This window comes from Dryobates pubescens, chromosome 33 (assembly GCF_014839835.1).
Source record: "Dryobates pubescens isolate bDryPub1 chromosome 33, bDryPub1.pri, whole genome shotgun sequence".
Lineage (NCBI taxonomy): Eukaryota > Metazoa > Chordata > Aves > Piciformes > Picidae > Dryobates > Dryobates pubescens.
This window is the reverse complement of record NC_071644.1, coordinates 3,967,055-3,992,101: the sequence shown is the minus strand read 5'-3', so window position 1 is coordinate 3,992,101 and position 25,047 is coordinate 3,967,055. Positions and strand designations below refer to the sequence as shown.

At 43.4% G+C, this 25,047-nt stretch overlaps 1 protein-coding gene across 1 annotated transcript; it reads left to right on the top strand.

Moving 5' to 3' along the window:
• The first annotated feature begins 7,595 nt into the window (after positions 1-7,595).
• PDPN (podoplanin) lies at positions 7,596-24,500 on the top strand. The gene is made up of 5 exons (XM_009906731.2): positions 7,596-7,780; positions 21,394-21,476; positions 22,116-22,248; positions 23,682-23,717; positions 24,385-24,500. Exons 1-5 carry the CDS (start codon positions 7,711-7,713, stop codon positions 24,498-24,500), a joined length of 438 nt encoding a protein of 145 aa, XP_009905033.1. The 5' UTR covers positions 7,596-7,710.
• The last annotated feature ends 547 nt before the right edge of the window (positions 24,501-25,047 follow it).

Here is a 25,047-nt window from a genome sequence, read left to right as displayed (position 1 = left end):
TCAATGATCTTAGAGGTCTTTTCCATCCCAAACTCTTCTATGATCCTGTGATAACCCCCAGCATTTTACTTTTATTCACACTTGCAGCATAAGACCTCAGGGCCTCAGTTTCCTTTTTTTTTAAAGAGGGAAGGCACAAAACTGCTCTATGACTTAAGAGGTTGTAGAAGGTGCAAGATATATGGACCTAAATCCCTTGTTTCAGGAGTAATCTCCTTTGCTGTGCAGGATGCTGCCTTATCAGTAGTGCCTGCAGGCGATTAAACTCCCTAATATTCTTTGTATTGTACTTGGTGTACAGCTGCCTACGCCTACGGGCCATGAATCATGGGCCTCTAATTCAGCTTCCTGCAGGGAAACCAAGAAGATATTAACATTCCAATAAAGGAAACCCCCCTCTTAATTCACTACTTATACTTCAAGAAATAATTTACAGAAGAGAGACAGTGTAGGCACTGGAGAGAGAATCTGCAGTATTTATTTCCACTCCTGCTGTAATGTGCAACCTTGGGACAGTCACTGCAGAGCCTCAGTGCCTCAGTTTCCCCACTGTTTCATATGGAAATGCCTAGAGGAAGCAAGAGGAGGGAGCTTTAAAGTTAGATGATATTCACCTCAAAAGCTTTCAGCATTTCCACTTTAAAAGGCAGGAGCTTTTAAATATTTATATGTTAACAATACAATAGTGCCTTGAAGTGAAGACAGATGTAGATGGCTTGGGGCTATTAAAGTGGTGAGCAGGCCTCCAAGAGAGCAGCTACCTCATTCTTCATGTCCTAGAAGTATTTGATGCAAGATAGGTCTTGCAAATACAGAGCAAAGCATTAAACATTTATTTCCTGATTTAAAGCATGAATTAGCTTACCCCTTAGATAGGTAAATCCTGCACTGAAGTGCCTTCCTTTCCCTTGAGTCATGACTGACAAGCTAACATCACAAAAAGTGATCTCATGCAGTGCTTTGAGTGATGCAAAGATAAAGCTCATCTTTATGGATTCCAGTTTCATTTCATTCCTCTAGGTTCACCTTTCACAGACTGGGACTCCACCTCTCTACACATTCTCAAGTCATCATTTCATTTTATCCAGACAGAAATGATTCACAGTGTAGTTCAGAGAATACCCAAGCCCTGAATTGTTTTAACTATGATGAAATTTAGATAGATTTTTCTGGTGTCCTCTGCTCTTGTTTGCCTTGCTGTGATACTTACTCACTTTATTTTTCAGGAAAACAATCCAATATTATAAATATTTGTGATGCCATTCTACTAGTCCAGCATGTCTCCTAGACAAAGCAGTAGCAGCTGAGCCCCTTTATTAAATTCCATGGTATATTAGTTCATTTTAAGGGATGACAGGACATGATTCAGCTACATGTCAGTGTAATAATGTGTGAATGAATCCAGACCTTCCAGAATAGCTGAAACTGCCATGATCCCTGCCCTTGGTTTCATTTGTATTTAAGGTATGCTTTGCCCCTCAATAAAATTCTTCAGATTGCTGTTATGTGTTGAATTTGGTTGCAGAGCAGAAGATGAGCTGTGCTCACCATATTTCAAGGCAACCCTGGGTGTCCGCTGTTGAAAGATCACTATGCCCTTTTAAGGTCACCAAACCCTTCACTGATATATGTATTTTCATATCCATTTGGACATGTAGTCAGGGTGGAAAAAAACATTCTGCTGCTTGAAGATGTGGCCAAAAAAATGCAGCTCCAAAATCTGACTTGTCTGGAGCACTTTTCTCTGCTCAGTTTTCTAGCTGGGAGTAAAGAGGTGGTGGAACCCAGCCCTGCAAGGAGTTCATTTTGAACACAATACCTGTGAACATCTCACTCCCTCTGCTGGCTGCAGACTACTCTGTAGATGCTTTCTGTTCACTTCAGTTATTTCACTCCAGTTATATGAAATGTGTCACAGAGTCAGAAAAGGCCACTGGAGAACATCACTCTGCACTTACTCCTTCCCCACATTCCTCAGTATCCATCCCCACCATCAGCCTGCTTTTCTGTCCCCATCTGCCCTCCCTCCACTTCAAACAACTATTTTGTCCACCAGCTTTTGCTCCTCTTTGCATTTCTTTCAAGGAGCAGTTTGCTTATTCTTGGGAACATGCTTTGTATACAGAAAGAAAAAGAAACCACATTCTTTTGGATGTGGCTCCTCCCAAAAATCAGAGTTGGAATGGGAATCTTCTGATGGAACCTACAAAAGACACACAGGCTTATCCCAAGAGACAATTACTCCCCTGCAGGAAATCTGGCTGCACCCACATTGTGTGTGTGCCCTGATCTGGCCATCTCCTTGGGCAACTCCTGCCCCATGCTGACAGGCCAGAGAGCTGCTGGCCTGGCTGCTAGGACACAGCATGGCTTCAAATGGCACAGAGACCCTGCTGGGTTCTGCTCAGACTCCAAGCAGGATTCCAGCATTTCCTGGTGCATTTTCAGCACCAGTGTGTATTAGAAAAATTAGGACATGTAAATTCCTAATGACAGGCATTTGCTTTAGCTGGATCAAGTCACTATAAAAGCAGTACAAATGTTTAAAAGCATTAAGACACTCCTAGCACCATCCTGTAATAAATGGGAATGAGCACAGAGTGAGGGTGTTTTTCTCCCTTCATTGCTGTGTTGCTTTCCTTATATAGCTGTTCCAGTCAAAAGAACACTTCTGACCTAAGAAAACCTATGCCAACCTTATAATTTTTTGTTAAACACATGGTGGTCATCCACAGGTTTAAAAGTAGTAGAGAGTGGGCATGCCATATTTAACTCTGAGTCACTCCATTGTGTGTCACATAGAGACAATGTAGAGAGGGCAGTTGTACCCTCAGGAGCATGCCCACTCTTACTCCATTTGTAACTTGCTGCATTCCATGAAATTTATGTTTCCAGGACTGTCCCCCTAGAGAACATCAGAGGGCTGGAGCACTTCTCCTACAGGGACAGGATGGGAGAGCTGGGGTTGTTCAGCCTGGAGAAGAGAAGGCTCTGGGGAGACCTTAGAGCTAGATTTCAGTATCTGAAGGAGACCTACAGGAAAGCTGGGGAGGGACTGTCCAGAAGGGCCTGTGGTGACAGGATGAGGAGCAATGGTTTGAAAGTGGAGCAGGGCAGATTTAGGTTGGACATCAGAAGGAAGTTCTGCACAATTTGAAGCCCACTATGCAGACCTGAGCACGTGTGTGCACACACACACAGATGGCCTCTCTCTATTACACACACACATTAAAAGGCCACATGTATGTCTCATCTCTTAAAAGATGATTATCCAAATTACCCCTCTACTGGCCCACAAAGTCCCACAAGCTGTCAGAGACTGTAGCATGGTGACAGATTTGAATTTCCTGGCTTCTGCCTGACTTATTACAGAGTGCTCCATGACTGTGCAGCTCCTCATGCTGCTGGAAACCTTCTTTCCCCAGAAACATCTCCACTACAAGTGAAATCTTAGCTTACACCCCCAGCACACAGAAAGTAAATCCATATTTTCCCTTCCTACTCTTTCACTAAAGAAACACTCAGAAAAATGAAAATTAAGCCTTCAATTTGATGATGTCCTTTGCAAATCTGTAACTAAAAGGATACTGTCTCTTTCTGTTGCCAAATTTCCTGTTTCTATACCCTGGAGGCAGCTGTGGGCCCTGCAATATTTGGTCAGAAGCATGAAAACTCTTTTCTGCAAGCTTTATTAATTTTCAAGCCGTTTCCTGTTTTCCCTTTGCAGCCATCCCCACCCCTTTTGGCAGGTACTGAAATACAAAAACACTGGGTTCAGCCTGAGGAAATGTTCTATAGGCTGCAAGAGGAGGAGACCCAGCCTGAGAGCTACCATTTTTCATTACCTGCTTTCAACAAGTCAACTTTGCTTCACTGTGAGGTAATCTTTCAGCAAATCTCGCTGTACAGAACTGCCCAGCTCCCATTCTGAACCCTTTACAGAATAGACCTAGTCTTAGAACACATTGTGCAAGTCATAAGAAGAGAGTAACCACAAAATTCTGCTGGAAGTGGAGAAGTAGAAAGTAAATCCTATTCCTGGGTTGCATTTCTCATAACTGATGTTTAGGCAGCTTCCTTCAATATGCAGCCCAAAAGTGTACAAAGCCTCTGCCCAGTCTGAGCCACTGGAGCCTTGCTTTGCAGAAGGGACAGGCATGCAGGGACTCAGACACTTCACAGGAGCTCTGCATGCTTGGCACTCCTGGACATCAGTCCTAGAAGACACAAGTGTCACCAAAAGGGTGTGAAAAACAAAACAATCCAATGTCAGTTCTAGTAATACAGCCCCAAAAGGTTTATGCATGTAATAACTCCTTGTGGTTCAGAGATCGCTGGAATGAAAAGGGGAATCATAATTTTGTTGTCGCCTGAGATGAAATAGCAATAACAGCTTCAGCTACACCTGGAGCTCTGTAAGTGGAGTCCCTTCTCTCCAGCCCATTTACCCCAGGAGCTGCATCAGCATTGTCCTGAGTTCATTTTCATTGTCATTGTCTGCCCTACACAGTAATCCTTACTTTCTGGATCATAGGAATGTTCACTTGCAGAGAAGGCAAATCCAGAGCTAGGTTCCTGCAGTGCAAAGGTACACATATAAATTATTTCACTCATCAAAGGAATGCAATCAATCCCAGGATAAACTGCCAAGCAAATTGCCAATTCTAAGGCCAAACCAACAGCAGCCTTACCTTTGGGCAGACTGACCAAGCCTACTACTGCAAGCAACCATAGTCGTGCATGGACACAGAAATCAAACTGCTTGCACTTATTCCCTGCATGACATCCACCGGAGCAGCAGAGCTGGACAGAATCAGAGGCAAAGCTGCTCTTGCTCATGCTGGAGTTGCTGTCTACAGGCCTGGTTCAAAGCCCATTAATGACAATGGGGAGTCTTCCCCTCACTGTGGCACTCCTGGGTTTACATGGCAGCACTGACTGCTTCAGAGAACACCATCCCACACGACTGCTGCCACTGAGGCATAACACTTGGCAGGACAGCGTCACTGTTTCCTACTCCCACAGCTACATTTCATTCTTTGCTCTCACTGAACTGGAGACAGCCTCAGCATCTCAGAAGGCTCTGCAAACAACTGGTATGGTCAGACAGAGAGAACAAATTATGAAATGAAAACAGAGGGGCTTCTTGTACTCCAGACCCTTTCCACCTCCTCCCTGAAACCACTGATTGAAAACACAGAGCTGTCTGGGGAAAAAACAAAAAAGGAAAAAGAAAGGAAAAGAATAAAAAAGACAAGAGTGTGACCCATGCAGTCATATCCTGGCAATTTGTGGGAACTGTCATAACATGCCCAGGACAACAAAGACCAAATTACATCTCTGCCTAGACCTAAATCTCCTTTTATTGCAGCATCCGAGCACACGTGCCAGTCCACCACCAAGCAAAGAGGTACACTGACATACAGCTTTGTGCTTACCTTTGGTTTTGAGACAAACAGACCAGATCATTAAGTGCTGCTTTAAATGCAGATGGATTGTTAAATCAGAAGCATGGAATAACTCCTTTCTTTTCACAAACCCCATTGGCTTAACAGAATCATGATACAATGAGCTATTGCTCCAATAAAAACCCCTTAATTTGGTGCGGCTCAGAGGAAAACTGCTCCCTCATCTCTCTCTTTCTGGCTCCATACCCTCTCCCAAAGGGTATATTGGCTTTTCTGAAAGAATTTTGTTGATGGTTTAAATCACAGGGCTCAGCAATGGCTCCCAGCCTTAATCTCCTTACTCAGCAACAAGAGGTCCTCACTGGAAGGCAAGTTCCTGTCACGGTTGTCCTTAAGGAACAATTTCATCCCAAGATGACAATTAGGAAGACAATCCTGGCTTTTTCACTAACGTGCTTTGCATCTGCAGGCAAATTTCTTTCTCTTTGTTGTACTTTGATGGCATGACAGAAGCTGATTTTATTCAAGGCTTTATGGTTTAATAAGTTTAACTAAAGGAATTCTTCTTTGAGGAGCAGGCTGGTGTAGGAGACACTATTCCTGATTGGGAAGAACAATACAAATGTTAAAAAGTGTAGAAGTAGCCACTGGAACTTAGACATCTCCAGGTCCCAGAAGCTCAAGAACTTCAGTTCCATAGCTGGAACACAGAGTGCTTAAAGGAAGAAGTTATTTCAGTGAGTAGATTTTACTTCTTTAGAAAAGCTTATTCCTAAACCCAGGAAGAATTTGTGCATACAAATCATCATGAAAATGAAAGGTCCTCAGAGTATCTTTGAAGAAAATCCAGTGAAATCCCTAAAAATACCTTCTTTGTGCTCCTGATGAGAATTTGCTAACATTAAAAAGCCACTGTTTGTTCCAATTTGTCTCCCATGGTGTGCTAGATACACTAAAATACATGCAGAAATCCAGGTGTGCCATCCTGATAAGGTAAAAATGTGGTTTGATTTTTCAAAGGAAGCTTTACTAAACCTGACATACTCCCCTAGCAAATTTCAGTGTCCTGTAAGCAAGCAAGCATTCACAGATTTGGAGCAAGACTATCAAGGCAGAATTAATCCCAGATTCAGGCTGCTCAGCCTGGAGAAGAGAAGGCTCCAGGGAGACATGAAGGGGGACTACAAGAAGGCTGCAGAGGGACTGTTTCCAAAGACCTGCAGTGCTAGGACGAGGAGCAATGGTTTCAAATCAGTGAAGAGGAGATTTAGACTGGATGTTAGGAACAAGTTCTGCACCACGAGGGCAGTGGAACACTGCCACAGGTTGCTCAGGGAGGTGGTTCAAGCCTCATCCCTGGAGATACTCATTGTCAGGCTCAACAAGCCTCTGGGCAACCTGATCTAGTTCCCTCAGCCTATCCTCACAGCAGAGGTGTTCCAGCCCTTGGATCATCTTTGTGGCCCACAAGAGTAAAGCAGCTATTTATACATCCATTGTCCAGCTGTGCTACTAATGGTTACATATGAGAAGGAAAAATCCTCTATCCCTGTAGGGTGATAATAGCACACCCAGGCCAGCAAGCCTGTGGGCAAACGCTGGAGCACAGCTAGGATGTCACTTGAGGACAGAAGAGAGAGACAGACATGCAGAGAAACTCAGACAGTATTTACTGCAGAATTAAATAACCTGCCCTGAAACTATTTCAGTATCCCAAAATGCACATTTGCCACCACACTTACGCAGATAAACATGGGGGCTCACTGGGAAATGAAAAACACATTAGTTCACTGCTGTAAATAACAGGAAAAATGTCCTTAGTTGTTCCTTAAATATTTTTAAAGGACAGTCTGCAGAAGGGAGAGAACTCCCTAAACACCTCACTGCCTAAATTCCCTTTCCCCCTTTGCTAAATAAAAGTCTGAAAGCCACAACAGCCCTTGTAACTTTAAACCTGGGCTGAGATCATAACTTTAGCTCTGACCAAACAGAGTGCAGAGGGCGGGCCTGGCTCCTCTTTGAGGACCACCTTAGGCATGCTCCCACCCCTTGGCTAAAGAAAATAATGCAGACTCCACTCAGTTTTCTTTAGCTGGATAGTTATCATCTGGGAAACCCTTCCCACTGTAGGCTGCAGCAGCTAAAGGAATATTTGGAATACCGAAGTTTTGGGCATTGGGGTTTTTTTTGCAGTGATTTATTTTTGTGATCACAACTCTCTGCTGCTTCCCCCCCAGAATTCAGCAGAATTTGATTCCATCTGGGCTCAGGATTGGAAAGCTGTTCTCTAAGCTGATCAAAGATGTTTATTAAAGTTCAAATCTTCATCTTCATCCTAGGGACCATGCCTTTCATAGCACTGGCTGAAGAAGGTAAGGAGATACTTTGCTTACAAATGATTTCCAGTCGTTCCCTGCAGTGTAACAGTTTGTCTGCTTGCTCGTAGGCAATAGAGTTGCTCTGTCCTGTTTATAAAACTCTTTTGCACGCTTAAGCTGCTACTGGGCATTTACTATGGCTGTAAGCTGGAAAGAAAATGCATCCAAAATGTTCAGATGGGCTGAGTTATGCTCCACTAGAGAAGAATGTTCTGTGTCGGTGCGAGCGAAGGAGAAGGGTACAAGCAGTCAGGGAAGGCAATAATCCATCAACAGCCCTTGGAAACATCTTCAGCTTCACTGCAATACAGGCAAAGGAGACTGCAAGAATAACTATTTGTAACTGACAAGTAGGTGGCAAAACTCTTCATGAAAGTAACTTCTAAATCTTTCCATTCATAGCTTCAGCTTTAGTCCTTGGAGGCTTTAACAGCAGCTTAGCAGTTGAGCCCTGTGCAGGGCTTTGCTAATGCTGATTTAGCCATAGGTGATATAGACAAGTGAGGGAAAATAAACCAGGAAGAATTATGACCCAAGACAGATTTGTCAAGTGTTGTGTAACTGCTCAGAAAAAGTTTATTTGGCAAACTCTTTCCTTTGAATTTTCTAAGAAAGGGACAACAGGTAAACCAGATGGTTTAAGTCTTTTTATGGCTAAAGGAGAAGAGGCTAATTGATGAAGAATAAATCAGGGTTACCCTGAGCAGCACTTGATTCCAGGAACAGCCTGAATTCAGTCTGTGTAGTATTTGACTCATGATGAATGATTTGGCCATCAGGCAGTGTGCCTGATGCATGTGCAAACAGAAAGCATGTCTGTAGAGGTGAAATACAGTTACCCTTGCTGTGGAACATGTTCCAAGTACTAATGCTCTGCAAACAACCTGGAACTCAACCTAGCAGTCTTCTAAAGCGTAAATCTATTTGTCTGACCTGGATCTAGGGACATTAACTGAAACATTTACCCAGATTTTGGCCTGGTGACAGTCAATATTGTTCTGCTGGGTGTAATGGAGTTGCACCAGTATGTGTGTGGATGTTGGCTTGAAACTTCTAGCGAGACTTCCTGGTGTCCTCTGTCTGAATGAGGCTGGAAGTTTGGAGTTGTGCTTCAAAACCTTACAGAAAGTCTGAGAGTCACAAGTCACAAATATTGCTGTCCAGGCTCCCCCAGCTAGTTCATCCTTGGAAAACCACCAATATTAAATGTACCAAAGTTTAAGGGCATTGAGGCAAACACCATTTTGTAGAATCAATTTAAGCAGTTTCTAGAGCAGCACAATTGCAGGGAAAAAAGGTCTTATCTTCAGGCTTTTGGGGAATATTGAAGCGTATTTTCTCTCAAATCTGAGAGGAGCCCAGCAACCATCAGGTTCAAACCCTCCTAAGCCTGGAAAATGTTTAAATATTACCTGCTTGCAACATTCTGTTCTCACCAGCATAGTCTGATAGCTGTATCTAGAACCCAGTATAGAGTATTTCAGGCTTTCTTTGAGTTTAGGTTTTATGACTTTCTTCACATTTAGGATAACTACCAAAGGATACACCAGGAGAATAACATCCCAGATCTATAATAACCAAGTTCCAAATATTTAGCATGCACATCACCACTATTTACTGATAACCATCAGCAATTACAAGTTAGAACAGACTTGAAGTGAGAGCTTCCAGATCTAGAATAGCCAAGTTCCAAATATTTAGCATGCATATCACTGCTGTTTACTGATAACCATCAGCAATTACAAGTTAGAACAGACTGGAAATGACAACTGCCTGTGGCAATCTCTGCCTCCACCAGCAGTGAGGCTGGGAGAATTTTTTGCTTACTGGGTGCAGTGTGTATATTCAGATACCTGAACCTCTGGGGTAAACAGATGGACCTGAGGGCTTTTAAAAGGAAAGAAGTCTCCTTTTCAGATTCCAATGCCTCTGATCAGGCCATAAAGAAATCTGAAGCTACCCTTTGGTTATATCTGGGCACTCCATTTTATGAGATGAGACTGAAGCAAGAAAAGCAGCTTTGTTTTGATCAGGAAGAGGATCTCCAGAAAGATTATTGTTGGTTCCAAATTCCTCCTTTGATTGCCAAGTAAGTTTAATTCCAGTGTTGACCCTAGCTGTAAGCATAGGATTTCTCCCCTTCCAGGTAGTGATCCACAGTTGGAGCAGTTTCATTAGTAGCTGCTGCAACTTTACAAAAGGCCAGAGGCTCAGAAACCTTTTCAGGACAACTGTGAACCAGAAACATGATTGAAAAATAGCAGTTCCCAGTGACACAGACACAGGCCTGCCAACCAACCCAGGAACCACAATTCAGTGAAAGCCTAAGAATCTTAAGGGAGAAGTCAGAAATGCTTAAACTTTTCTCTGCTCAGAATAGGCAAATTACATCTAACAACAGTAAGTTAAAAATGAATGAAGAATTCCATCACAATTTCCTGAGTTTGTGCAATCAGCAGGAATGTTTGGTCCCAAAGTCAGCAGTGTGGTTTCCAAAAGAAAAGATAAAGGCTCTTTTTCTTGGGAGGACCATAAAGTGAGACATAATAAAGCTGTGAAAGGCCAAAATACTACACTGATGGAGGAGGAGAAGGAAATTAACTTATTATTTCACTTCACTCTTTATGTGAGCTTCTAAATAAAATTAAGGGCAGAAATGAGCAAAAGTACAGAAAGAAAACTTAATAGTAAAGCAGACATCAGTCTGTCTGAAACTCAGTCACGTGTGCTCCTTTGTATCATCCATTTATGGCTTAAATCCTGACTGAAAGACCAATTACTCTGTCTTAAAAACAAGGACTCAAGCTGATCAATTTTTAGACTAAAGCACTTCCTACTGAATGATTGGCAAACAGATTTTTGTCTTTCTGTGGCCCTGCTCAGTGTATAAAACCCCAGGCAAATCTTCACACACAGGATCAGCCTGAATGAGTTGAAACAGAAGTTTGTCTCATTGTTTTCTAGGCACAGCATTAATCAATCAAAAGCAGAAGCATTCACATGAATGCTTTACACAGGCCACACATTTCCTAATTCAAAACCTTTCCCAGGGTGCCAGGATCACTGCAGAGAAGATCATCACCCCATTTGCTGTCACATAACATGAACAAAATATAACATGATTGTTTAACAAGTTACCACATGTCACTTGAGCTGTATCAGCTGTCCCTGTGCCTGATCTCACCTGGAGGCAAATACTGAATTATGCCTCCTTATGCAAGTCTCAAAATTAAACAGGTTTGTGTTTCACATTTGTTTTGGAGTCAAAGTGAGCACAGGGATAGGGGAACTGAGATGAAAAAATGTTTACCTGGCAAGAATGGAAATGGAAGCTTGGAGTCAAGCATGAAAGACTAAAATGTTCTGGGTCTCAAGATTAGAGAAAAAGAAAAAGGCAAAAATCACAAGAAAAGATTTTTTTTCCAAATTCTCTTCATAGAATCCTAGAATGAAGCTTAGGCTGGAAGGGACTTTAGAGATCATCTACTCTGACCCCCCTGCCATAGGCAGGGATGCCTCTCAACTACACTTGGCTGCTCAAGGACTCATCCAACCTGGCCTTGAAAATTCCCACAACCTCTCTGGGCAACCTATTGCAGAGTCTCACCATCCTCCTACTGAAGAACTTCTTCCTAAGCTCCAGTCTAACCCTGCTCTCCCTCAGCTTCAAACCATTCCCCCTTGTCCTGTCTCTAGACACCCTTATGAAAAGCCCCTCTGCAGCCTTCCTGTAGGCTCCCTTCAGGTATTGGAAGGCAGCTCTAAGATCCCCCCCAGATTCTTCTCTTCTTCAGGCTGAACAACCCCAGCTCCCTCAGCCTATCAGCCTATCCTCATAGCAGAGGTGCTCCAGGCCTTGATTTCCCCAAACTGTTGCCATTTAGTGTCAAAACTAAACAGTTAAGCCAGGCAACTCTAAACCATTCTGAAAATCAAGTTCTGTGACTGCTGTTAGTAAGTAAGTGAACAAGCAAAGTGAACAGTCATTGTGACTCAAAAGGGAGCCACCTCTATTCTACTAAAGCATGACAAACCCTTTCACCCTGCATCTGGCTGCATCATGAATGATGAATACTGCTGTGCATATGCCTCCATACATGCCTCTTGTAAACTATTTTACTGTGCTCTCAGTCTAGCTCTACATGCCCAATACTCAAAACCTGATTGTCAGCAAAAAGGAGAAAAACATTTTCATGGACCTGGATTTTGCAGTGCCTTGGTAAAAGACTAGCAGAGAACAGTGAAGATTTGCTTTCTTCAGAGGAAATAGAAACTTGGCCATTTGTATCTCAAAAGTCAGTTTTTGAATCTGGGCAACTTTCCAAGCAAAGGAAACAGTCATATTTAAAAGCTCTCAAGTGGGGCTTTCAGTAACTCAGACTGCACAAGTGACAGCTAGACACAGAGGCCAGACCCTCAGCAGTTTTCACTGAACCCTTGCTTTTAGCCCTGATCTAGTCCTTGCAAATGCTCTGCAAAATGAAGCAGCTGAGAACTTAGAGAGCTTTTTAACAGATGATTTAAAAACCAGCAAGGGCAGGCTAGCCCACAGCACGCAGGCTGTTGGGCTCCAACAAAGGCATGCAATGTTTTCCTTCTTGTGTCATTTGAGGCAAGCCATACATTCATGTGCACCACAGAAATGACTACTGTTTGCCCAGCTCTAGCATATGGTCTGTCTCAGTTGCACCTTTGTTTTGTTGGTTTGTTTGCTTTTTGTCTGGATGTGGTCAGGGACTACAGGATGGAACCCAAATGCTGCCAGGATCTACTATTCATTGCATCCTAGATGCATGCTGCAGGCAGGCAGCCTCTGAAAGGGCTTCCTCTGATTTTTGTGTGCACAAACCATACCCTCAGTTTGAATTCATGCTGCAGCAAGGTTCACAAAGCTGTGTGGTGCATGACATGCTGCACAGTGTTTCAGAAGATGTAGCACTGGGAGTGTAAGATTAGGAGTATAGGGATGCTGGGATATAGGACTGGGAATTGAGTCATGCTGTGATATAGGACTGGGAATAGAGGCATGCTGGGATATAGGACTGGCAGTATAGAAATCCTGGGATGTTCCAAAGAGAAGCCAGCAAGGAAAACAAGACAAATTTACTGCTGATTTCCAACTCACTGTCTCAGAAGCCTGGCCAGAGAGTCTCAAAGGAAAGAGAAACTGATGCTGAGCCCATTCTCACATCGCTTTATGGCTTCCTCATGTTTTTCCATCACTGTATTTGTTGATGACAAACATGACAACATCCAGCATAAATGCCATCAGAATGATCCTTTGAGAGGGCACAATTCAGCTGTGCACAGCACTTCAGGCAGACATGTACTCTTAGGAGGGCTTGAGCAGTGTGTGAGATGCTGCTACATTTGTAAAGGGGACACAATTTCAAGTGCCTATTAAAATGTTTTTTTAATGGCTATGAATCACATCCAAATATTAGCTAGTAAGTTATGAGTTAGTATGAAAGTCAGACTAAACACATTTGAATGGATCTTGCATGCTATGTGGCAATATAGAGCAGTTAGCCAAAAATCATCCTGGGAACGAAATTAAAGCCCAGCCAGTTTCTAGTTACAGGGTTTATCATGAATATTTCAAACAAGTGAGAGAAGAAATCATGCAAACAGTTCTGCTGGCAGATAGAAGGGGTAGTAACCTTCAAAGTAGCTGTGAAAGGGCACATGGCTACAGCCTCAGTTTTGGGAAGAGATTAGAATAGAATAGAATAGAATAGAATAGAATAGAATAGAATAGAATAGACCAGGTTGGAAGAGACCTTCAAGATCATCATGTCCAACCTATCATCCAACACCACCTAATCAACTAAACCATGCAACCAAGCACCCTATCAAGTCTCCTCCTGAACACTTCCTCCTCAGGCAGCCCATTCCAATGGGCAACCACTCTCTCTGTGTAAAACTTCCTCCTAACCTCCAGCCTAAACCTCCCCTGGTGCAGCCTAAGACTGTGTCCTCTTGTTCTGGTGCTGGTTGCCTGGGAGAAGAGACCAACCTCTGCCTGTCTACAACCTCCCTTAAGGTAGTTGTAGAGAGCAATAAGGTCATCCCTGAGTCTCCTCTTCTCCAGGCTAAGCAACCCCAGCTCCCTCAGTCTCTCCTCCCAGGGCTGTGTTCCAGACCCCTCCCCAGCTTTGTTGCCCTTCTCTGGACACCTTCCAGCAAGTCAACCTCCTTCCTAAACTGAGGAGCCCAGAACTGAACACAGTACTCGAGGTGTGGCCTAACCAGTGCAGTGTACAGGGGCAGAATGACCTCCCTGCTCCTGCTGGCCGCACTGTTCCTGATGCAGGTCAGGATGCCATTATTACTGTATTAGAGGTCATTCCTTAATTCCTGTCATCTGCACTGATACATCCCAATATTTGTACCCAAACGGTCTGCATTCTGCAGCACATCCCATTCCTTGTCAGCCACGGAGGGACAAATAGCACTCTAATGGTGCAGCTTTAAGTGCCACTTACAGAACAATGCAAAACTCCAAGCTTGCTGCCCCAGGCAAACCCTTACTGCCCAGGGAAAACAATGCAATTGCCAGCAAGACTGCAAAGAGTTGCACAGGGTCATGGGGCAGCAAATACCAGTAAGAAAGGGGTTTTATCCCACGTTCATGAGGCAGCACAGCTCAGGTCACTGCATTTACCAGACAAGAGGTCAGAGACTGCCACAGCAACTTTATTAAAAGCATAAATCTTAGAAGACTCCTCTCTAGTTTCGCAAGGAATACTGCAGAATGGAGTTTAAAACTTCCTTCTCAATGCCCACAGCCTTATGGCAGATTTTATCATGCATAAGAGAAAGCTTAGTAAGTTACCACCTTTTCCTCTTGTGGCTTTGCTTCATAGCTTGGGTTGTGGGTCATACCCATCTAGCAAGCACTTGAAGAGCAGTTATTTTCCTCTCTATTTTTTTGTTTTGCTTTTTCTGTGAGTATCCTATATATGGGCAATGTAGAATATGGTAGTATTCAGAAGGCATGTGATTTACTTCAGAAGCAGCCAAATGGTTCTTGGCCAGTTGGCAGTGGCTTTGTTCCTTTGGCTAAGCCAGGCACAGCAATAGAAACCATCTGTAGTGGGGTGTGGTGACCAAAGGAAATGTTTCTGACAATTCAGCGAAACACTGTCAGCAGCAGCCCCATGGAATACCTGAGCAAAGTCACTCACACTCCAAATAAGGCTGAGCTAAAGCCTTCCTCCTGCAGCATGACCAGTTTCCAGCTGGCAGACACTTTCCAAAGTTCGTGGTATTTTGTCATCCAGCTTCCTCCGTTCCGCGAAGCAAAGCTGTCGGGCTGTGCGCAGGGAAGCTGCAGCAAGCACTCAGGATTTAGACAGCACATACTTTCCCCTGAACAACAAGAAGCTAGACATCATGTGGCAGGGCATTTCCCTACAATATGGGACTGCAACTTCCAGAAAGAATTACCAGAAAAAGAAACTGCCAGCGCTGAATGCTGTGGCCCCAGGCAGGCTAAGGATACTGAGTTCTGAGGATACTGCAGGTGTCAGGAATTTGACAGGAGCCACAGGCACACATGAGAATTGCAGATCTCATTGAGACACTTCCATAATTTCCCTTTTTTTGGAAGACTGAACATTTTAACTGTGTAAAGAAGGCAAAAATCCACAATCCACTATATTATATTCTTCAAACCCCCAACTTTTCAAAATCCACACCATTTCGTAGCCTGGATTTGGCAGTGTTGAACTGCCCAAACCCCAGTGACCCACACCTAGATGCTTTTTAAAAGCCATGGAATCACAGAATGGCTTGGCTTGGAAGGGACCTCCAAAGGTCAGCTAGTCCAACCCCCCCTGCAATCAGCAGGGGTATCCTTCACTAGATGAGGTTGCTCAGAGCCTTGTTGAGACATCAACCACCTCCCTGGACAACCTGTTCCAGCACTCCACCACCCTCATGGTGCAGAACTTGTTCCTAACAGCCAATCTCAATCTACTTTTCTCTAATTTCAAATCATTGCCCCTCATCCTATCACTTCAGGTCTTTGTAAACAGTCCCTCTGCAACCTTCTTGTAGCCCCTTCAGGTACTGGAAGGCTGCTATTAGGTCTCCCTGGAGCCTAATGTCCCCAAATTCTTAACTAATTGTAGAAAAATGATGGAAAACTACTTCTAGAGAAAATAAAGATGAGGTAAGTTTTGGAGATGACTGTGGAACACATTTAAATAGAGGATGAACCCAAATAACAGACAAATTGGTATTTGAAAACTCCAGAGCTGCTGCTGAGATGCCTTACCTAATCACATGCTTCTGTTCCACCACCACGAATAAGAGTTTCCACTGAAGCACAACCAATTCCAGTGATGAGAGCCTCTTTGCTCATGATCAAATTAAGGCCCAAGTAAAGCATGTTTCCTCAGAAAGGGAGTTCTTGCACCAGGACATAAATGTTGAGTAAATCATGTCCAAAACAGGATGGCTCACACATGAACATTTGCAGTCCTTCAAACAACACCACTTGCTCTGCAACAAGTCAGGAAACAAACACTGGAAAAGTCATCTTCAGATAGCTCAGAAATCTCAAACAGAAGGGTGAATCTCCCAGGTGACCTGTCAGGCTAAATTCTTTCCCTTGCTTTTCTAGAGAAGCATTCCACCAAGCAGCTATCTAGCACAGCTGGACAGGATAAAATACGGTCTTGATATGATGGAGAAAATGAAACTTCAATGTTAAGATCAAAGCAGCTGTTCCCCTGCTGCTTAACTTTTTTAAGCTGTTATTTATAACTGAAGCTCTGTTTTTTTCAAAACAGGAGCAGAGGGACAATGGGCACTAAAGGTTATTTCAGCTCTTGCTAGAGGGTTCTCTTTAAGGTTAGCCTTAACAGGCGAGCTAAGGTTAGCTTAACACAGCTTGCATGCTGGGTTCAGTTCTGGGTACCACACAGTATAAGAAAGACATTGAAGTCCTGGAGTGTGTCCAGAAAAGAGCAGTGAGGCTGGTGAGGGGTTTGGAAGGCATCATATGAGGAGCAGCTGAGGGAACTGGGACTGTTCAGTCTGGAGAAGACAAGGCTAAGAGATTTTATTGCTCTCCTCAGCTACCTCAAATGAGGTTGGAGTGAGGCTGCTCTTGGTTCTTTTCTCCCAAGGAACTAGGAATAGGATGAGAGGAAATGGGCTTAAGTTGTGCCAGGGAAAGTTTAGGTTGGATATCAGGAAATAGCTCTTTACAGAAAGAGTGGTCAGGCATTGGAACAGGCTGCCCAGGGAGGTGGTGGAGTCATCATCCCTGGAGGTGTTCAAGAAGTGTGTAGATGTGGTGCTTCAGGATATAGGTTTGCGGTCATGGTAGTTGGGTTACTGTTGGACTCAATGATCTTAAAGGTCTTTTCCAGGCTTAATGATCCTATTTTTACCTACCAGTCTCTTATCACAGAGATGGAAACTCATTCTCTTTGAGGGCTTCCTATTTCAAGAGCTAAGCTAAAGTACAAGCTCCCAACTTTGCCCACTAGCGCCTGGGCTTATTCAGACTGCTGGGAAAGAGAGAGGATCCTGCAGGGTTTTTCATCTTGCAAAGTATGTTTGTTTGTTTTGGAGATACCTGAAAGAAATGCTAATGAACAACAGTTTTACAACTCCCTCTCCTTTCCAACACAACCACTGTGCTTTGAAAGCAGCCAGAAGTCGTTTTTCTAGTAAACTGTTACTCCATGCATAACAAAGAGTCGTGAGCTCATCTTCCCCTAAGTGGGTCATGGGATGCTTAACCATGGGCTGGTTTAAAAGCAGTATTAAACTTTTAAAGACATCAGATTTATTTTTTTTCCTCTCCTGGTGTGAGAATTTGCAGCCTGATAGCAGCTGGGGACTTTGAACTGAATGGCACCCAGCTGGAACTTTGGCAGGGAGAGCTACAGCCATTAATTCACATCTGTAGCTATGTATAGCTGCAAAGAGAAGAGTCCATCCTGCTGGCTGGAGACAATCACAAAGCTGTGAGGCAATGTTCTTATTTACAGCCTCCCCTAACATGATATTAAGAACATATGCAGAAGCACTACTTAAGCCTATGGCTGTTGCTACACTTGGCTCACATCAGATGTAACCAATACATGACTGCAGCACACCTCTCCTTACATCCTTGCAGGTTGCCCAGGGAGGTGGTGGAAGCCTCCTGCCTGGATGTTTTTAAGGCCAGGCTGGATGCGGCTCTGAGCAACTTGATGTAGTGTGAGGTGTCCCTGCCCATGGCAGGTGGGGTGGAACTGGATGATCCTTGAGGTCTCTTCCAACCTTGATTCTGTGATCCCATTTACACTCCTTTCCTGTCAATGGGTACAGGGGAAGAAATTTCAACTCCAGTAGTTTCTCCATTTCAGTTAAATATTTTTTACTTCATGATGACTTTCTCTGACAGAGTTGTGTAGTATCAAAGATTCACAGGCTCACAGGATGTTAGGGGTTGGAAGGGACCTCTGGAGATCATTGAGTCCAAACCCCTGCCAGAGCAGGATCATAGAATCTAGCACAGGTCACACAGGAATACATCCAGAAGGGGCTTGAAAGTCTCTGGAGGAGACTCCACAACCTCTCTGGGCAGCCTGTTCCAGTGCTCCATGACCCTCACAGTGAAGTTCCTCCTCATGCTGAGGTGGAACCTCCCATGCTATAGTTTATTTCCATTCAGCCTTGAACTTCAGATATACTTGCTAATCCAAAAGATTATTCTGACTTTAGGAAGTTTTAATTGATTTATATTAGTAGTATGAATGTCACAGTTCTTTTCTGAACATTGCTGCATTATGTTTTGTGCTTTCTCTCATTCTTCTTCTGTAAACTGAGTGTGTGTCCTTCCTACAAATGCAGAACAAATTACTTCCAAATTTCCTCCCAGCCACTCTTTTAGTAGTAGGGTCTGTTCAGCTACCATCCAAACCACCTCCAGTGTCTGTCCAGACAAACAAACCAGGACATACAGTCCAGGGACTGTTCTCCAGCAAACACAGGACCCCAGTTTGAACACAGCATTATGCAGAGTGGGTAGGGCTGGGACAAGACACAGAAATCAGTTCAGCCTGTGAGTTTTAAGCATAGGGGAGCCATATTACTCCTGTTTCCCTTTCCAGTTAAGGCAGCACTACCAAGGATGACCCAAGTCTCAGGTGAGCTGAATTACCTCCTAGAATTATTTATCTTTCCCTACAGACTATAAAAGAAGATAAGGACAGACACCTTATTTAGGTGCCTTTATTAAGAGCCTAAAATTAGGCATGATTAATCTGGGCCACCTCCTTTTGTCACACGCTGTACAGAGGGCAAATGCACGGAAATAGATTTGCTGTACGTCACTCAGTGCCAAGAACCTGCAATAACTAACCCACAAAGAATGACTTTTATGTTTCTTTGTGACATCCACTAATTCTCTGTGCTTTTGTTCTATGACACTGTTTCCTTTCCTTTTGTTCTGTGACACTGTTTCCTTTCCTGCCTTCACTATCAGGTAATTCCTCAGGGCTGAAAGCTATGGCCACGCCAAGAGTGTAAGCAGCTTCTCTCTATAAGCTGCTTGCTGTTAACACATAAAAGGTATTTCACTCTGTGCTTGGAGGTTTTCCTCTGGTAATTGGTGTTCTCCACCTGTGCTGATTTTGCAACTAGTGAAAAAAAGGCTTTTTTTTTTTTCAGTTCCAACTGGGATTACAAAGGTAAACTGATCCATACACAATGCACATTGTTGAGCTCTGTTGCTATTTCTTTCTTTACTCTTAACATTTACATAGCATAATCCCACTATTGGACTTTAAAAACATTAACTTTATAGGCAAAAAACCCACAAGTATTGTTCCAAAATAGTGCCCTAGCTGAAAATACCCTGATATTTAGAAGGTGGCTAAGTCAACACACCTAAAAGTCAAGCTCCATTTATTCTACCTCAACAGGAAATTTTCAAGGCTGCTCACCTAAGGTATTTCAGCCCAAGATGCCCAAACCCTCTATTTTTACCATCTCACTTAGAAATTTACCCTGGGTTTTTCTAGACTTACCATGGATCAGAAGGTGATGCTGGGGAGACTGGCTGGTTTAATTAGCCACTATTTTAGGCCTCATGTTGGCATAACATGAATATGAATGAATTCTTCATCTGTGAGAGCCTAAAGTACCACTCTCATACCCTTTTGGCTCTTAAATAGAAAGCCTAGCTGTGTTCAGGCTTATAAAGGTATAAAATTATAAAATCCTATTTACCTGAGTAAACATGGAATTAGAAATCTAAGTTTAGATCACTGTTTAGTCTGTTGGCAATGGGAGAAAGGTCTCAGGCTTACTTTGCTAAAGAGGGCTGAAAAAGCTTTAGTTTGCTTCAAAAAAGTAGTTTTGGGAGCAAGGAAAAATATTTGCAAGCTTGCAGCAGAATACAGATGAGTTTCAAGCAACAGTAGAGATTGTTTTTCCCTGTGTCAAACCATTCAGCTTCTGCATAAAAAGTTCAGTTAAAGAGCCAGGGCATTTTTATTTTAAGTCATTGCTAAATTAAATCTTGTCTGTCTCATTTGAAATCACATTGTCATGTCATTTGTAAGGAAAACAGACACAATTTCAACATCTGGCATATCAAAGAGCACAGGTGACACATCTAGGTCTAGAATAAAGCCTGGCATATCAAAGAGCACAGGTGACACATCTAGGTCTAGAATAAAGAGGGAGACCTTACACTGTCAGCTAAAGAACTCAAATTCTGGCAAGTGAGGTTTGCAGCCTTAGGGAAAGCTCTGAACAGATTTGTGTAGGAATATTTGCTGAACTCTAGCTGCACTCAAACATTAATTACACTTCCAAAAATAAAGGTTGCAGCTGGGAGTGAGTTGAAAGATGGGAGAAAGCTCCTGCTGGTTTAGAAAATGGGAGCTGCCTGAGGTGATTTATCCAAATACATGAGCTGAGGGAGCTGGGGTTGGTCAGCCTGGAGAGGAGAAGAATCTGGGGGGACCTTAGAGTTGCCTTCCAATACCTGAAGGGAGCCTACATGGAGAGGGACATTTCATGAAGGTGTCTAGAGACAAGGGGGAATGGTTTGAGCAGGGTTAGACTTAGGAAGAAGTTCTTCAGTATGAGGGTGGTGAGAGACTGGAACAGGTTGCCCAGAGATTGTGGATAACCCCTCCCTGGAGGTGTTTAAGGCCAGGGTGAATGAGGCTGAGTCTAGTTGAGAGGTGTTCCTGCCTACAGTGGGGAGGTTGGAGTAGGTGATCTCTAAGGTCCCTTCCAGCCTAAGCCATTCTATGATTCTGTGAGCTAGTGCTGAACTAGAAATCTGAAACCTGGAGGGGAATCTTGTTGTTAAAAGAGAAAACTTTTCTCGGACAAAGAGTTCAGTAGCAAACTCGCTTCAAGGTTGTGCCAGGGCTAATTGATGTGTACTTAAGCTCTTTGTGCCACAGCTTTGCACAGAACTACAGCAGAATTCAATGTTAATCCAAACAATTTTGCAAACCTAAGGGTGCAGGGGCAGGGAGACAGAAGCCCACAGAGATCTCACATTTAACCCTTTACATGAAGTAGCCAGGATGTCTGCCAAACAAGTGAAATCCCAACTCCTTTTCCAATATTTTATTCAGCAAGCTCAGCTTTAGAAGAAGAAAGTGCAACAATGGACTTCAGAGACAGAAATGACACAGAATATGAAGAATTACCAACTTGGGTGAGTATCATTCTAAGTAAAGGTTCCTTTAGGTTATCCTGATCACATATTCCTGGTACTGTCTTGTGGCTTAGAGTTTGAGAAATCATTGTGAATGATAGAGAGCAACCTTGAGTTCCAACGTAAGTGATCTAACACTAATGCTTCTGATTTGCAAGCAATCAGGTTGAAGGTGACAGAGCTGAAAACATCTGTGGCAGTTTTTCTGTGCTGCACAGAGCTTCCACAGCCTGCACATTCTCTGCCATTTACCTCTCCTTCTTCAGGATCTCTCCATTAGCTTCAGGGAAACCAAACTGACAAAGTAGTGTCAAAAACTAACAACAAAAGGCAGGTCTGCAACGTTCTGCAGTCCTCTCCTGCACCTTTTGTCGTCCTACAGAGGTCACATAATCTAGAAAGCCTTCAGCTGGGAAATCAAATCAGCTTAATTTGGCTTGGTTTTGGTGTGGGGTTTTTGTTTGGTTGGTTTGGTTGCTTGTTTGTTTGTTTTTGTGGTCCTTGTACAGAAGTGCAAGATGACAGGTGAGGCACAGAGCACCTGCCAGACCGAGAAATGTAAATGCTCATTTCATACACATTGTCTGACCGTACTGAGCTTTTCTTCTCCCTCTTTTCCCCCCTCCCCAATTCTTGTAGTTGCCCACAAGACTACACAATGTAACAAATCTCTTGCAGTTTGGACAACTGATGACCACAGAGAGTGCTGTGGCACCAGCTGAAGACAGCGGTAATTCTACTGATTATGAAGCTAACACAGAAAACACTGATGGTAAAAAAGTATAAATCTTTCTTTTATTGCATCTAAGTTTTCCTGCCAGCTACTAAACACTATCTGCAAAATTTAAGTGCCAAGTTTAAGGTGCTCTCAAAGGTCACATTCCTGATTACTGAAAGGGGGAAGTAAAACTTCTAAAATCATAGAATTGTCTCAGTTGGAAAAGACCTCTTAGATCATCGAGTCCAACCTTCAGCCTAACCCCACCATGGCCATTAAACCATGTCCCAATGTGCCATGGCCAACTATGACATTAATTCAAGGACTAATTCAAATCAAACATTTCAATGCGGGGCAGAACTTCAAGATTTAGACTGGATGTTAGGAAGATATTCTTCATAGAGGGAGTGATTGCCCATTGGAATGTGCTGCCTGGGGAGGTGGTGGAGTTGCCATCACTGGAGGTGTTTAGGAGGAGACTTGATGGGGTGCTTGGTTGCATGGTTTAGTTGATTAGATGGTGTTGGATGATGGGTTGGAAGCAATGATGTTGAAGGTCTCTTCCAACCTGGTCTGGTCTGGTCTGGTCTATTCTATTCTATTCTATTCTATTCTATTCTATTCTATTCTATTCTATTCTATTCTATTCTATTCTATTCCATTCTATTCCATTCTATTCTATTCTACATACAGGTTGATGAACCTGAAGGATGGGTTTCCAGAGATACTTCTTACCTTCTTTAGTTGATGAAACAGTCATGGATTAGTTTGGGTTGGAAGTGACCTTTAAAGGTCATCCAGTCCAATCCCCCTGCTAAAAAGCAGGGGCACCCACAGCAGCTTGCCCAGGATCACAGTGGCCAGCTGGGGGTGGAATTTTTCCTGAGTAATCACATCCACATCCTGACTTCATAACATATGGCCACTTACAAAAGGAATGAGTAGCTAACACCATTTTGCTCACCATGCTCTGCCAGTTCTACCCCAAGGCAGGCAGTAATTCTCTGAAGCCTTCACTTTCCTTGCAGATGATTAGTATGAAAATCAAACAGAAAGGAACTCAAGGAACTGTTAAACTGCCAAAAAGCCTTTATGAACCACAAAGGATAGTTCAGTACTGAGAGCACAGCAAAATTTTACCAGCATAACTCAGTTTAAGACAATTAAAATCTGATTTGTCTTAATGATTATTCTTCTATATCAAGTATGTATTAATCTTCAGTGTGATCACACTTAAGTTTCACTAGGACATATTAGATCACAACCCGTTCCTTAGATTAATTTCTGTTGCTTCAGAGAGCTCTTTGCACTCATTCTCCCAAACCCTTCATTTGCTCACCTCCTATCAGGAGAAAACTGATTTCACAGCCCTCAAACTGTGCTGTGGTTGAGAACACTTCTTCTTGGTTCTAGCATTATTAACTGGATTGAAAAACTCTGTAGAAAGTCGAGTGAATTAAATCACTCTTCTCTTTCTGGCTTTACAGGTGGACTGAGTCGGGGACCAGAGAAACCTGAAAAAGGTAATAACCAAAAGAACTGCTTGAAAAGACAAAGGAGAACTTAACTGCCAGGCAAGAGCCTCCTGGAAGCCACTAGCTATGGCCAAGCCATAAAGAAGTTTGGGAGGAGACATGACCTGTCCCTGATCTTCCTCCTCTTATCTGAAGGGTGGCTGTCAGGAGGATGGAGCCAGGCTCTTTTCAGTGACACCCAGTGATAGGCTGAGGAGCAATCGATGCAAATTTAATCACAGGAAATTCCATCTCAACATGAGAAAAACGTTTTTATTGTGAGGGTGCTGGAGCCCTGGAACAGGCTGCTCAGAAAGGTTGTGGAGTCTCCTTCTCTGGAGACCTTCAAAACCTGCCTGGATGCATTCCTGTGTGACCTGCCCTAAGTGGTCCTGCTTTGCAGGAGAGCTGGACTCGACCTCTGGAGGTTTGTTCCAACCCCCAGCACTCTATGATTCTGTGATCTGTCTGCACAGTGTCCTCCAGCCCAAAGGCACATTAGCAGGTTTGCAGGCTACAAATAAGCCTCAACCTACCAAACCTGCTTCAGAGCTCACAAGACAAAAGCATTTTCCCCAAGAAGTGGGATGCAGCACAATAGTGTCAGTTCTATCAGTAGCCTCTTACTGATGGTCTCCACAAGAAACACCCTAACATTCCTGATTTCTTCTTTCAGGTGGTCTGGAAACAATTGCACTGGTTGGAATAATTATTGGGATCATAGTTGCAGTTGGAATCCTTGCAGGAATAATAATTGCTGTCGTAAGGAAGATGTCAGGCAGGTACTCGTAAGTAAATTGCTAATCAGACTTTTCTGACAAGCATCCTCCTCTGAGCAAGGTCACAGGAATGGCTTTGGAAATGTCTAATGCTTCTATTTTGACAAAATAGCCTATTCCCATATTAGAGAGTGCCTGCTGATGCTGCAAGAGCTGCCAGTGTGATGGGGGTGATCCAAACCCTCCCTCATGCTCCAGAAAAATTTGCCAGAGTCTTCAATCGTGCTGTTATAATATGAACGAGGTTTTGATTCACTCTGAAGTGTTACAAGGCCAGCTTCTGGATAGCATGAACACTGACACGGGATCTTGACCTTACTACTCTGAGCATCTTTGGAAGCTGTTGTGCCACCAGTAAGATTCATTGGTGCCATGCAAATCTAAAGTGCTTTCCAAAGTCCAAATTAGAATCATCGAATGGCTGAGGTTGGAAGGGACCCCAGTGATCACCTACTCCAACCCCCCTGTCATGGGCAGGGATGCCTCTCTATTAGACTTTGTTGCTCGAGGCCTCATCCAACCCAGCCTTGAACACCTCCAGGGAGGGGACATTCACAACC